Here is a 13,716-nt window from a genome sequence, read left to right as displayed (position 1 = left end):
GCAAACCATTCAAGAGACACAAGAGACTTGAAGAGTTACCACTCAGTAGCCTCAATTTAGAAAACCTAGGTCAAACCAAATATGAAATAATTGCTCCTTCTTCATCAATGTTTAGCAGACACATTGTCAACTGTTGACAGAATTTCACAAACCAACATCGTTACGCATAATCCGAAGGTTTCAGATGTTTTTATCAGCTTTTTAAAAATCTGATAAGGGCTGACTAACATCATGCAGAACGCCTGCCACAGTGAAAAGGGGGAAAAAACTGACCCGCCCTCAGGTTTGCACTGCATCGTATATATATATATATATATGTTTTCAACTATTTAATATGGTTGTGTGGATAGAAAACACACATTATACTGAAACATGGGCTATTTTTTGTTCAACAGTTCCCAAATATTTCAACTGGTTTTAGATTATTTTTATTAAATTATTTTAATTAAACCTGAAATACGTTTTACTGAAAATTACAGTATTAAAATTAGCATATTGGTCAAAATAATGGACTTTGGTATGCAAAGCTCGATCAGCATGTGTGATTTTAATTCTGCATGTTACTGTTTTCTATTTTCTGTTTCAGCCTCCACCAGGAGAACGTTGTCGGAATTATTGAAGTGAATGTATTCTGTCTTCTGCTGATCTGACTTATCTTCATGAATTTGAATTTAAGGAAATCACTGAATTCTTTAACAGAACTGCCCGATTCCAGACAAACAAAAGACAAGTCAATCAATCATTCTAATTAATGTTAGGACATGCACAGCAGGATTTGTGATCTTCCGGTTGTCTGCTATTGTAACTTAACCTCACATAATAAACATACAGACTGGACATTTTAATTAATCTCTAGGGTCAGTTTGCTGACCATCAATTTGGGGTATGTTTAATTTCAGCTTTATCAACTATAATAACAGAATCAATATTCAGTCTCATGCTATAATTACATTAAATTATCAGTTTTTCAATTTTTTAATTAATTTCATTAATTTATATCTGAAATCAAGATTTAGTAGCAAGAGTTCATTTTTAGTAGCAAAGCACTGTATATGTCTTAACGATTGTTATATGTAAAATAAATGTATAAAAATGATTAAGAATTTTGCTCTATTTTCCAGAAAATGTGATCTTCGTCTAAAAAAAATTCTCTAAAAAATCACTCAATATTATAAATATTACATAAAAAGGGTACAGAAAGTACAAAAGTATAAAAATGTTTCTTTCTCATGCAAAGCCAAGTAACACTGTAAGATATATAGCCTGGTGGTGAAAAATTGGCTGTGCCAGCCGCACCTATAACCGTAAGCCTGCTATGCTTGCAAGGATTACAACAGAACTCCAAGGGGATTCTTACCCGTTTTACTTACTTCAGTTTTAAGTTCAATCAATAATACAATGTCATATTTGATTAGAGATACCTAGTCTCCCAATCATGATATGCAATAATGTATCTCTCCTCCGAGAAAGCTTCGCACTGCAGGCACATCAAAGTGTCAAAATAACGGTGCCTCTCCTCTTTCAGGGATGAAACATACAAGGCATATATTCTCTGGTCTGTCATGAAACCACTGGCATTGGCTTTCAATTTCATTTAGCAGCCATCAGCAAATTTCACAATTATTGATAATCTCTAACCAAAGTTTCACAATCCAACACTATTCTAATTTGGCATTCCAATCTGGGAAATCTGAGATAAAAGTGAACTGAAGTTAAATTCAATTTGCTAAAATCTGGTTATAAACTTCAAAATGGATGGCAGTTTGTATTCTTCAATCATAGACACACATTTTCACAATTTGCAAGAACAAGAATCAGGCATATTTGACAGTGAATTGGTCTTTGTAAAATATAATATAGTTCTCTATTAACTTCATAAATGCTCTAGATGTATTTCAAAGTCTTCAATGTCAAAAATTTCAAATATCTAGAAACAAGAGGCCCATGGGCATTAAAAGTCATCTGACTTAAACAGAACCTTGTACTATTGTAGACGTTTCAGACAAGTTTGTGCTGAATCTTGAGGGACAAACTTGAAGTTTATAATACCTGGTAGGTGTTTTTCAGGAAAACTATGATTGCATAATCAAAGTATACACCATGGCTGCCATGTCAAAGCTTTTTACAAAAAAAAAAAAAAAAAATGTCAGCTTCACTTTCTCAACATCCCCACCAATTTCCAGTTTACTGACAGCGGAGAAACAAGAGAAGAAGTTTAAGATGTGTTTTTTAAGATGGCAGCTATCTTGGAATTTAGACAGGCCAGGAATTACCTCTGGTATGTTGTATTTAAATTTTCACACTATGATAGTTTAATATTTTTTAAAAGGCTGTGATAGCTCAGTGGTGCATGGTTCAACGCTCTCTTCTTGTGGCAGTTCTTGTTTTTCGGGAAGTTGATGAAACGGATGTCTGTGCTAATTATAAGTAAGGTGTGGTTTACAGTGACCTTGGGAAAGACAACTCACTCTAATTGGTCTGGATGACCTGTGACAGGGCCTTCCATATGTTGTTCAGTGCGGTAGCCACCAGCTACTTCAAGGAAATTAAACCCAACCATAAAATTACCCTTGCTGTTCAGAAGGCCATACACCCTACAAGGAGTTTTATATTTTATTTTATTCTAACTGCCTCAAATTATGAATCATGAAGAAATGCACATAGATTCTGTTCCTTACAAAAGTTTAATATTTCCTTTCTTGTTGTACTGACTGTAATTCTAAAATGGAATCTATAACTCTTGTTCATGATATCTCATACAAAAAGTGACTTTTTCACTCTTTGCCTCCGATTCATATCCTGATAACATTACACCCTATTGCTAAATAAAGAAATATTCCTCTACACACAACTATATACATTCTTGTATATATATAACTTAGCAACACAAATGACGAAGGAAGACAACTTTTTGACTCGTGCCCTGACCGGGCCTCGAACTCACGATCTACAGCACCCAATCGCCTAGCCAGAAATACCCACAGCTTATACCACTGCGCCACATCGGCGTTCTTAAAAAAGAACATGGCGCAGTGATGGTCGGCCCGATACCCTGACATGATCATTGTGGAAGTCGTCTATAAGATGATATGAATACCTGGATCGCAATGTATTTACATACATGGATACGAATTGTACATATATTATATATATATATGTATATATTTCTCTCGGTACAACTACGACAGGAAATTCAAGTCTATATCTTCGGATCACCATATATATATGCATCAATATTAATATAAAAGGCTGAAAAAAATTCATCTATTCTTAATTTAATTTGTACGCTATATAACCTAAACATTGGCAATCACAGTGGCAACCATTATTGCTGATTATGAACAACTGGACCAGGGTATTCAACAGACTGCGGAAAATCCAATCGCGATGGAACCACTTGATGAGTTTGACCGGTGAGTCGGCATAGTTATTGATTTCCCCGTCCATATATATATATTAAATAACCTCAAAAACTGAGAATCAATTTATCAATCATCAATTTTACATTGCTAAGTGTAGTGTATTTCCTTCTAACATTTAAAAAAAAATTAACTGTCAATAAATATATCGTGTGCTGATCAGTTTTCATGATATAATTCCAGCTTGAAGCTGATCATCAACTAAACACACTGATCATATTTAATATGCAACGGACTACATTGCTGATGGAGGCTAATTCTTATTAGGTTTATATTAGTATAACCACAACTATGTTATACTTTAAAGAAACAAAATTGCAGTGATATTTGTAGGATTTTTCAGGCGATCTCACCACATTGTTTTCCCAATTTTCTAGGAGTCCCCAAAACACAAAGAGATATAGTGAGCATACTTAAGATTTGATTGTCTCGAAGGAAAAGTATTAAGTCTAGGACTAAAATATCTGAGTTTGAAATAAGATATCACTGAAAATTTACATAATAACTTCAAGTATAGCTGCATCACATATAACCAGTAACATATATACCTGATGATTTATACTTTGTATATAAGATGAATCATTAACATGTTACAGCCAAGTTCTTAGCTCAGAGCCAAATGTGGCAGCAGATCTCTCCGGATGTTCCAATGTGTGAAATTTATATTCCAGCAGCTGCATTTCTTGTTAATTTATAACTTCATTCTGAAATATTACATTTTTTAATTATGTAAAAATCAGATTGAAAAATGATTATGTAAAAACGTCTTCCCTGTATATTACTTCAGCAAGCTAAAGGTCTCTGGCTATTTTTTTGGTTCTGATATGCCAACCGACCTTTAGCAACCGAATCCTATGATACTGCCCAATTCCGCAGAAAGAAAGAGACAATAATATCATTATTTATAAGTCCAAACTTGATGACAACTGTGTGTACTTACAGGTTAGGTATTACCGTATATATCCCATTTAAACAGTCCAATCACTAATTAACATCAAGTTAGTAACACTTTGACACAAAACACATTCTACTGTTTCAAGTAACCGATTTTGAACTTGGTGCAGGCACATGGTTGTTAAAAATATGAAATGTGTGTACCAAGCGGAACAAATATCATTGAAGTACGAAGACAATAGCTTTTTGTTTGTTTTTGCTTTGTATTACATTTTTGCATTTACCGGTCCGCCATTTTCAATCGGAGTTGTTACTGGAAACATACGGTAAATAATTGTGATTGCGAGTCTTTGATTGTTATTTATGTGGATTTAATGACAGATTCATGAAAAAGAAGTAATAACATGACACTGTTTAACATTTAAATGAAATTTAGCTGTTTATAATCAAAATCCTAACTTGGAAATTTTGACAATCTTTGCAGCGTTAATCCGCCTTGGGAAGTTAGAGGTTATATGTGCCGTCATAATTTGCTTGTTTTTGTTCAATTAAATGCACTTATAATTCCGTATTAAAAAAGAAAGAAGACATTTTGGTAAATATGAATGTAACAGAGGTCATTATTAATTGAATTTACTTCAATGCCTCTGCTAAGGAACCTGGAAGTTGGAACCTCTGGCTTACTAATCTAAGAGAAATTCCCTCTAGCCAAACAGAATGCTGCAGCTAAGTACTAGGGCTACATTGATATGATTTGATATTTTCTATGAATTCTATTATAAAAAAGACTATATATGAAACATTTTTTTGCCTCTTGTCATCTTTCCTCAATGAGTTTTTTTGCGGGCCCCATTCCCAATTGAAATTCTTTAAGCCAAATTCACAAAATTTGCAGTTTCTCCTGAAAATTTCTTTCCTAACTCACCAACTTTCTTCCCAAAATGAGACGAAAAGGCCCTATCCTAGACCTGTAGGACACCCCCCCCCCCCCCCTCCCCCCGTCCTCCCCCCAGCACAGGCACTCCTATGTCAATTAAACTGTCTCCAACCAACATTGAAATTTACCCTCTCTTGATGCGCATCATAACTTTTTGTTTCTCTGCGCATTACATGTAACCCAGAATGAGTTTAATTTGCTTCTACAATGGTTAAGATTATCCAGCCAGGGTAATTTAAGGACGTGCAAGGTTTTGGAGGTGGAGGAAGCCGGAGTACCCGGAAAAAAATCACCGGCCTACGGTCAGTACCAGGCAACTACCCCACGTAGGTTTCAAACTTGCGACCCAGAGGTGGAGGGCTAGTGATAAAGTGTCCGGACACCTTAACCACTCGGCCATCGCGGCCCCAGCATGGATCCAGTTTCCTCAGGAATGTTTGTTTAATCAAGCTAGCTAGATTTACATCATTTTCAGAGGAACCAGCCAGAAAATCTCTATGAAAATTGTAAGTGACAAGAACCCCAAGGACTTTATATGTTGAAATCAGATTATATGTCTGTTCTGTCACATCAGAGTCTAGCTTGCAGACGACGTTGACAAATTTAGTAATCTCGTATCTGGAGTGGTGCTAATAACTTTGCGGAAATTAACTTTTCAACAATAAATTTGTCATATCATAGATTTATAGCTGCATAAATCTAAAGGTGTTCTAATTTTTTGGTGAATTTGAGATAGCTCAGTAAATTGATATTAAAAGTGACTAACATATTTTACCAGCTGGACGTAGTCCTATGATGACCAAATTAAATCACTCTATATTTTAATAAAGTTTCATACACTAAATTTTGTTTTACTAATAACATATACAACACAACATTTGAATATAATGTTATTAATTCTTTTAGTCAATTATTATAAGGATTCAACATATTTTGACATTCATATGGTTAGTTATTTGTAGAACTAATGTGAAATTTTTTTTTATCATTCTGTCATGATTAGAACTCATGCAAAAATTTTTTTTGTCAATTTATCATAAATTAATATTCAACATATTTTGGCATATATTAATATACTTTTTTTTTATTAGAACTCATGTAAAATTTTTAGTATTTTGTAGGGACTCAAAAATGTTTCTAAATTATGCATGATAGGTGCAAGATTATATTACCCATTACATATTGAGGTATGAATATAATGATACAGTAAGATCACAAGGGAATGCTTTTAGAGGATTGAGTGACCAGACACTCCCACTAGAGTTTTAATAACACATGCATTAGCTCTGAAACATTTCCTAATTTTGGAGCAGCTTCAAAAACATGCAAAGCACTGTAAAGTCTGTTATTGATTATGTATATAAAATGTATATTCAATATTTTGTCAAATTTCCAAAAGCATCACACTGGCAGTGTAAATAAATATCAACTTAAGTTTCAGCATCTGCAGGAAGTATTGATGTTTGTAAATGTCAAATCATGCAAGTTTAAATATCACACGAAATTATATCTCCACAGAAATGAAAATGCCATGGCCATTTTAATACTGTATGTGTGACATACTGTACATATATATGAACTGAAACAGTACACAAACTACACAACATATATATATAGTAGATCTAGAAACTGCATGCCGACAGAATACTGACTTTAGGCATGTAGGTGATAAACCATTACCTACCTAACTAATCCAGCGACATTTTTTAGACCCATGATGTCCTACTGATTTTCATGATGTATCAATAGGTTCATTTTAAAATATGTCTTAAAACATGTAGAAACAATGGATTTAAAGTGCTGATGCCATATATTACCCAAAACCAAGATCCTGTGACATTTTGAGTTCATGAGCAATATTTTGACAGAACCAATGTAAGTGAAAAATAATTTACTGGTTCTGTCCCAATTTGCCAGACAAGCAAAAAAGTCTCATTCAATCAGAAGCCAAGTCAAACATCTCATAATTCAAATTTACTGCATATATGCCATAAAATCATCATCTAGACCAATACCTAGCCTATCACAATGTCCCGAATAAATCCTCTCTAAATCTACCATAAGCCATCCTACATGTCTTACAATAAGTCCCTTTATTCATTGATGCTCTATATGACAAATAATGTCAAAGTCTCTTATCTAAGTCACGGCAAGAATTCTTTTTTAAGACATTATTGTTCATCTGTGCAATGTTGATTTCTCTCATACCAGGGATGCACATACAATGCTAAGGGAGGTCAAATTATACCGGCTTCATGATACCAAAGAGTTGTATGTACATGTAGTTGTATGTAAGGGTGATCACTTGTTTTCCATTGTGGCCCAGACTTTCTGTCCCAAACGGCACCAACTTTCATTGTACTACAGCATTCTACCCTTGGGCAAGGGATGATCCATGCTTAATTTAGTCACAATCCCTCAGATATTCAGGAGCAGTAGTGTTTTAATTAAAAGAAAAACTGATGGTGCACAGACTACCAGGTAAGCCAATAAAGATCTAGACAGAGCCTTGCATGTTAATTCAAATAAAGTAGTAGTTTTGCTACAGATCTAGGTTGGTGTCTTAAATCCACGGATTGATTTTTGTAGCCAGAATTATACTCAGGCTCTGACATGACCCTTCACTTCTCATGCTACTGTACATATATATAGGACCAGAACAATAAACAGGCATGAATTACAATCAATAAATCAATAACAAACATCTTCAAATAGAATCATTCTGTTATAAATCAATATTCTTCTGTAAGAATCACACTTTCTTTCTCAAAATATCAATGATTCAGTGACATCTGCATCAACTGATACACCATATATAGCTAATTAAAATATAAGACGGGGTTATACGTAATTCTAGGTCATTTAGGTATGATATGGGATAAAATAAAGGGTTGATGGGAGAAAAAACACTTGTATACTGGAGTCTGACCCCTCCTCTCAGGTAACTGTGATATAGACAAACACCTGTATACTGGAGTCTGTCCCTCCTGTCAGGTAACTGTGATAGACAAACACCTGTATACTGGAGTCTGTCCCCTCCTCTCAGGTAACAGTGATAGACAAACACCTGTATACTGGAGTCTGTCCCTCCTGTCAGGTAACTGTGATAGACAAACACCTGTATACTGGAGTCTGTCCCTCCTGTCAGGTAACTGTAGTAGACAAACACCTGTATACTGGAGTCTGTCCCCTCCTGTCAGGTAACTGTGATAGACAAACACCTGTATACGGAGTCCGTCCCCTCCTCTCAGGTAACTGTGGTAGACAAACACCTGTATATACCGGAGTCTGTCCTTTTCTGTCAGGTAACAATGATAGACAAACACCTGTATACTGGAGTCTGACCCCTCCTGTCAGGTAACTGTGATAGACAAACACCTGTATACTGGAGTATGTCCCCTCCTCTCAGGTAACGGTGATAGACAAACACCTGTATACTGGAGTCTGTCCCCTCCTGTCAGGTAACTGTGAGAGACAAACACCTGTATATACTGGAGTCTGTCCCCTCCTGTCAGGTAACTGTGACAGACAAACACCTGTATACTGGAGTCTGTCCCCTCCACCTCAGGTAACTGTGATAGACAAACACCTGTATACTGGAGTCTGACCCCTCCTCTGAGGTAACAGTGATAGACAAACACCTGTATACTGGAGTCTGTCCCCTCCTGTCAGGTAACTGTGATAGACAAACAGGGCATCCATTAACCCGAGACCTCGGGTCAATGACGCAGCAAAATTTAATTTGACGCACGACTTTTGCATGCCGTGCGTCAATCTGACGCTTCACATTTTGACCACCACTGTCATTAGTCTATGTGTTGTCCAATACCCAGGCTCAACAAAGGGTATATTTGCTATGGTCAGTGACACTAATTAGTAGAATACCCCTAGGAGTCAATTAAAAGAGCCACTCAACTGTGACTAATCCAACAGTCGCTGCCGATTGCCAAATTGGTGCACAGGTGAAGTATCCACTGTACCTACCTGTAGAGGCCGATTTGTACTTTATTCTAAGCAATCACATTTTAATAATTGAAATAAGTAAGCTATAGTAGATTTCCATCCCAACAAATTAATGTAACATATGTTTGTGATAACTTTCAATCATGTACATAACAAGAATGAGATCGTAAGCAGGCCTAGTTTGCATCATGCCAACACAGGCGGCAGCCATTTTGTTGTTAACCTGAATAACCTTACATATACATGACCTCTGCAGTGCATTTGACAGGGTGGGAAGCGTAAATCATTCCTGTTATATTTTGGCGGCAAATATGAAAACATGATTTGCATACAAAAATAACCTCTAGAGGCTGCGCAGATAAAAAAAAAAAAAAAAAAATGGTTTTATAAATTATGCTTAACCATTGTAACACATTTAAACATAATTTCAGCAAGAAAACTGTGATACAAGTTTATTTGTTAAAAGCTTTACAAGAAATTTATTTCAGTGATTAAATTAAATTAAAAAAAAAATTGTGTTTTAATTCTGCTTTATTCAAACAAAAATAGATAATTAAAAGAAAAGATCAATTTTTTAAAACACTTTTATTTATTTAATATAAACAACAATTGGATAATAAATTAAGATGAACTAAGTTCTTTTGAATTTTTAATTAAATATAATGTTAAAAAAAAGACGCTTTTATCAGCTTACATTCGGAAACGATTAACCGTCAAGTTTGAGAATTTCATATTTTGACTCTCAGGATTTTGATTTGACTCTCAGGATTTCAAAGCTGAGGGTCACTGACTCTTGAGATTTTAATCCTACTGGATGCCCTGGACAAACACCTGTATACTGGAGTCTGTCCCCTCCTCTCAGGTAACTGTGATAGACAAACACCTGTATACTGGAGTCTGTCCCCTCCTGTCAGGTAACTGTGATCAAAACACCTGTATACTGGAGTCTGTCCCCTCCTCTCAGGTAACTGTGATAGACAAACACCTGTATACTGGAGTCTGTCCCCTCCTCTCAGGTAACTGTGATAGACAAACACCTGTATACTGGAGTCTGTCCCTCCTGTCAGGTAACTGTGATAGACAAAAACCTGTATATTGGAGTCTGTCCCTCCTGTCAGGTAACTGTGATAGACAAACACCTGTATACTGGAGTCTGTCCCCTCCTGTCAGGTAACTGTGATAGACAAACACCTGTATACTGGAGTCAGGTCACTGTGAGGTCAGGTCACTGTGATAGACAAATACCTGTATACTGGAGTCTGACCCCTCCTCTCAGGTAACTGTGATAGACAAACACCTGTATACTGGAGTCTGTCCCCTCCTGTCAGGTAACTGTGATATAGACAAACACCTGTATACTGGAGTCTGTCCCTCCTGTCAGGTAACTGTGATATAGACAAACACCTGTATACTGGAGTATTTCCCTCCTGTCAGGTAACTGTGATAGACAAACACCTGTATACTGGAGTATTTCCCTCCTGTCAGGTAACTATGATAGACAAACACCTGTATACTGGAGTCTGTCCCTCCTGTCAGGTAACTGTGATATAGACAAACACCTGTATACTGGAGTCTGTCCCCTCCTGTCAGGTAACTGTGATCAAAACACCTGTATACTGGAGTCTGTCCCCTCCTCTCAGGTAACTGTGATAGACAAACACCTGTATACTGGAGTCTGTCCCCTCCTCTCAGGTAACTGTGATAGACAAACACCTGTATACTGGAGTCTGTCCCTCCTGTCAGGTAACTGTGATAGACAAAAACCTGTATATTGGAGTCTGTCCCTCCTGTCAGGTAACTGTGATAGACAAACACCTGTATACTGGAGTCTGTCCCCTCCTGTCAGGTAACTGTGATAGACAAACACCTGTATACTGGAGTCAGGTCACTGTGAGGTCAGGTCACTGTGATAGACAAATACCTGTATACTGGAGTCTGACCCCTCCTCTCAGGTAACTGTGATAGACAAACACCTGTATACTGGAGTCTGTCCCCTCCTGTCAGGTAACTGTGATATAGACAAACACCTGTATACTGGAGTCTGTCCCTCCTGTCAGGTAACTGTGATATAGACAAACACCTGTATACTGGAGTATTTCCCTCCTGTCAGGTAACTGTGATAGACAAACACCTGTATACTGGAGTATTTCCCTCCTGTCAGGTAACTATGATAGACAAACACCTGTATACTGGAGTCTGTCCCCTACTCTCAGGTAACTGGTCTAGTGAGACAAACACCTGTCAGACTTTATTGTTTTAACTTCGTTTTTTTTTTACCAAAAAAAACCCCAAAAATACCTTAATCATGACTGCCAATGAAATAATTGATTTTATCACTAATACTCCATTCACAATCACAAGTATTATAATACGCACATCTGTATTCTACTGGTTTAATCTATACATATATATATATATGCATAGTATACAACAAAACACACGTAGGTGTACACTTGTACTTCATGTATTGATGCAGGATTGAGACAGCATGTTGGCATTTCCACTACTTTGAATAGAATCTGTTCGATACGATATACGGCACAGAGTAAAATTACATGTTGTTATAGATGTTTCTATGTTGGGACTTCAATCTAGATATGTGATCAATACACAGTATACACATTTTTATTCTGTATTTATATGGAGGGGATGGAATTTTTTCATATCAACAAATGTCACCCAGGTTAGTTTATTATGAGTGTCAATTCAAGATAAAATTTTGTGATAGAATATTACTTGTATATGTATTTTAAGTGAACATGAAAGATCAACAAGGCAAATGAAGTTGATGATCATCGATATGATTCATGACATTATGTAAATCTAAACACTCAATATTTAAACAAATATATTCTAGATCTGGAATGTTCAATATTCTAAACATCATCAAATTGAGGGAAATTAGTGTATATTTATATGCATACATGTATGCACAAGTTTATATATCTTTAATCTAACAGTGATCAGGGAAAGTGATCGAGATATGTATGGGTCATTTACTACTGTTAACAAAACACTGGACCCCTGAGAATTTTCTTCATGCAAATGGCCATGGCGCTTGACGTTGAAGGGGCAAATCTGGAGAAAATTGTATTAAATCTTCCATTCAATTCATTAATGCATATATATTCTCATAATGGTAATGGTTATGTGTCCCGAAGTAAGTGACAATATGGCATATTCGAATTCCCATGCATTGAAAATTTATCACCATTGCACGATTGACATCCAACTTTTACTATACTATATGAACTTAACACCTGCTTCCTAATAGCTACTGTATTACGTGAACAGTTATCTTCCAACCTGGTTCTAAAAACAACATTTATTGATGAGATGAAAACAACCTTACAGCCAAAAAAAAATGGATTTCCAAGTCCATGAAATTATGGTTTGCATAATAATCTCATTTTCTACAATATAAGGCTAAACATTTTTTTTTTTAAATTCTGATTAAATTCAAAACTCTTTAAATTTAAAATAATGAATTATAAAGCACCTACCTGACAGGCGTTGTATAAAATTTGATGTTCATATTTTTTGACATTGAGAATATTTTGGAACATTTCATAAAGTTGTTCCTTGCTTAAAATCAGTTCAGATGCTGCAGTTGTCATCCGTTGGGGCTGCTTTCTTGGATCCTCCTCTCCTCTAAATATTGCATCAAACTTTGTCATCCATGAACTTAAAACCGTTTCTTTGCTTAATCCATCAATTTCAGGTAAGCTCCTTACCCTTTTTTCAATATTATTTTTAAATACTTCCCTAAAATCATTTGCAGAACAACCACCACTTTTAACCATATTTGCTACGCGGTCACTCTTTAGAAAGACTTCATGATAACTCTGCACTGCATTTGTAAATGCCTCATCAGCAACAATACTAGTTTCACCATTAAGAAATGCATTAAACCTATCCTTAATCGTTTGTAGTTGTTGTTTTGTTACTTTAGTTTGTCGTCTGGCCATGTCAGTTGGTTGTTTAGCATTGAAAGGGTACGCTATACATCTCATCACAAAAACATATAATTGAAGCCTTTTCTTTCTCTCTTCCTCTTCCCTTTCCAATTTTTCCGTGTCGTCAGCCCCTTTTTCTGTTCTGTCACTATGAAGGGACGGACTTGGACTTGAGGGTCGGATACTGTTTGACCGGCCATGAGGCAAGAGACTTGGTAAATTATCCCCACTTTGTCCGCTAGTAGACAGACTCTGCTGTTCTGCACTGTTGTTTTGGGGATTAAGAACGTCTGTGATCTCATCTTCGTTCGTTTCATTCTCTGATTCGTCTTCACTTGAGGACTGGTACATCATCTTAGCACTTAAAGTAACACAACCTCTCTGCCTGCCTGAACCATCCCGTTGACAGTTTATTTACATTCGGCCAAGTGTCTTTCCTGCCAAATTACCACGCATGCGTATTATCAACATCACGAATATTGACGGATATTGCCGGAGGATAAACTGTAATAATACTAATTGCTGAAAATAGAAAATGAGATGACAA

The 13,716-nt window shown here is 36.1% G+C and overlaps 1 protein-coding gene across 8 annotated transcripts in view; it reads right to left on the bottom strand.

The window, feature by feature from the left end:
* LOC117330758 (calcium-dependent secretion activator 1-like) overlaps window positions 1-13,628 on the bottom strand; it is a 111,748-nt gene extending 98,120 nt beyond the window's left edge. For 7 of the 8 annotated variants that reach the window (XR_004533396.1, XM_033889231.1, XM_033889232.1 and 4 more), the window contains exon 1: window positions 12,717-13,628. Coding sequence is in view for 7 of the 8 variants with exons in the window: in XM_033889231.1 (XP_033745122.1) it covers window positions 12,717-13,523 (807 nt within the window). In the remaining variant the exon portion in view is untranslated. The remainder of the gene's footprint in view (window positions 1-12,716) is intronic. The other variant, XM_033889236.1, reaches the window with a different exon arrangement.
* Window positions 13,629-13,716: the final 88 nt, after the last annotated feature.

The sequence above is a fragment of the Pecten maximus genome, chromosome 7, assembly GCF_902652985.1.
Source record: "Pecten maximus chromosome 7, xPecMax1.1, whole genome shotgun sequence".
NCBI classification, from domain to species: Eukaryota; Metazoa; Mollusca; class Bivalvia; order Pectinida; family Pectinidae; genus Pecten; species Pecten maximus.
Note: the sequence above shows the minus strand (reverse complement) of the source record. Positions and strands in the feature narration are given on the sequence as shown.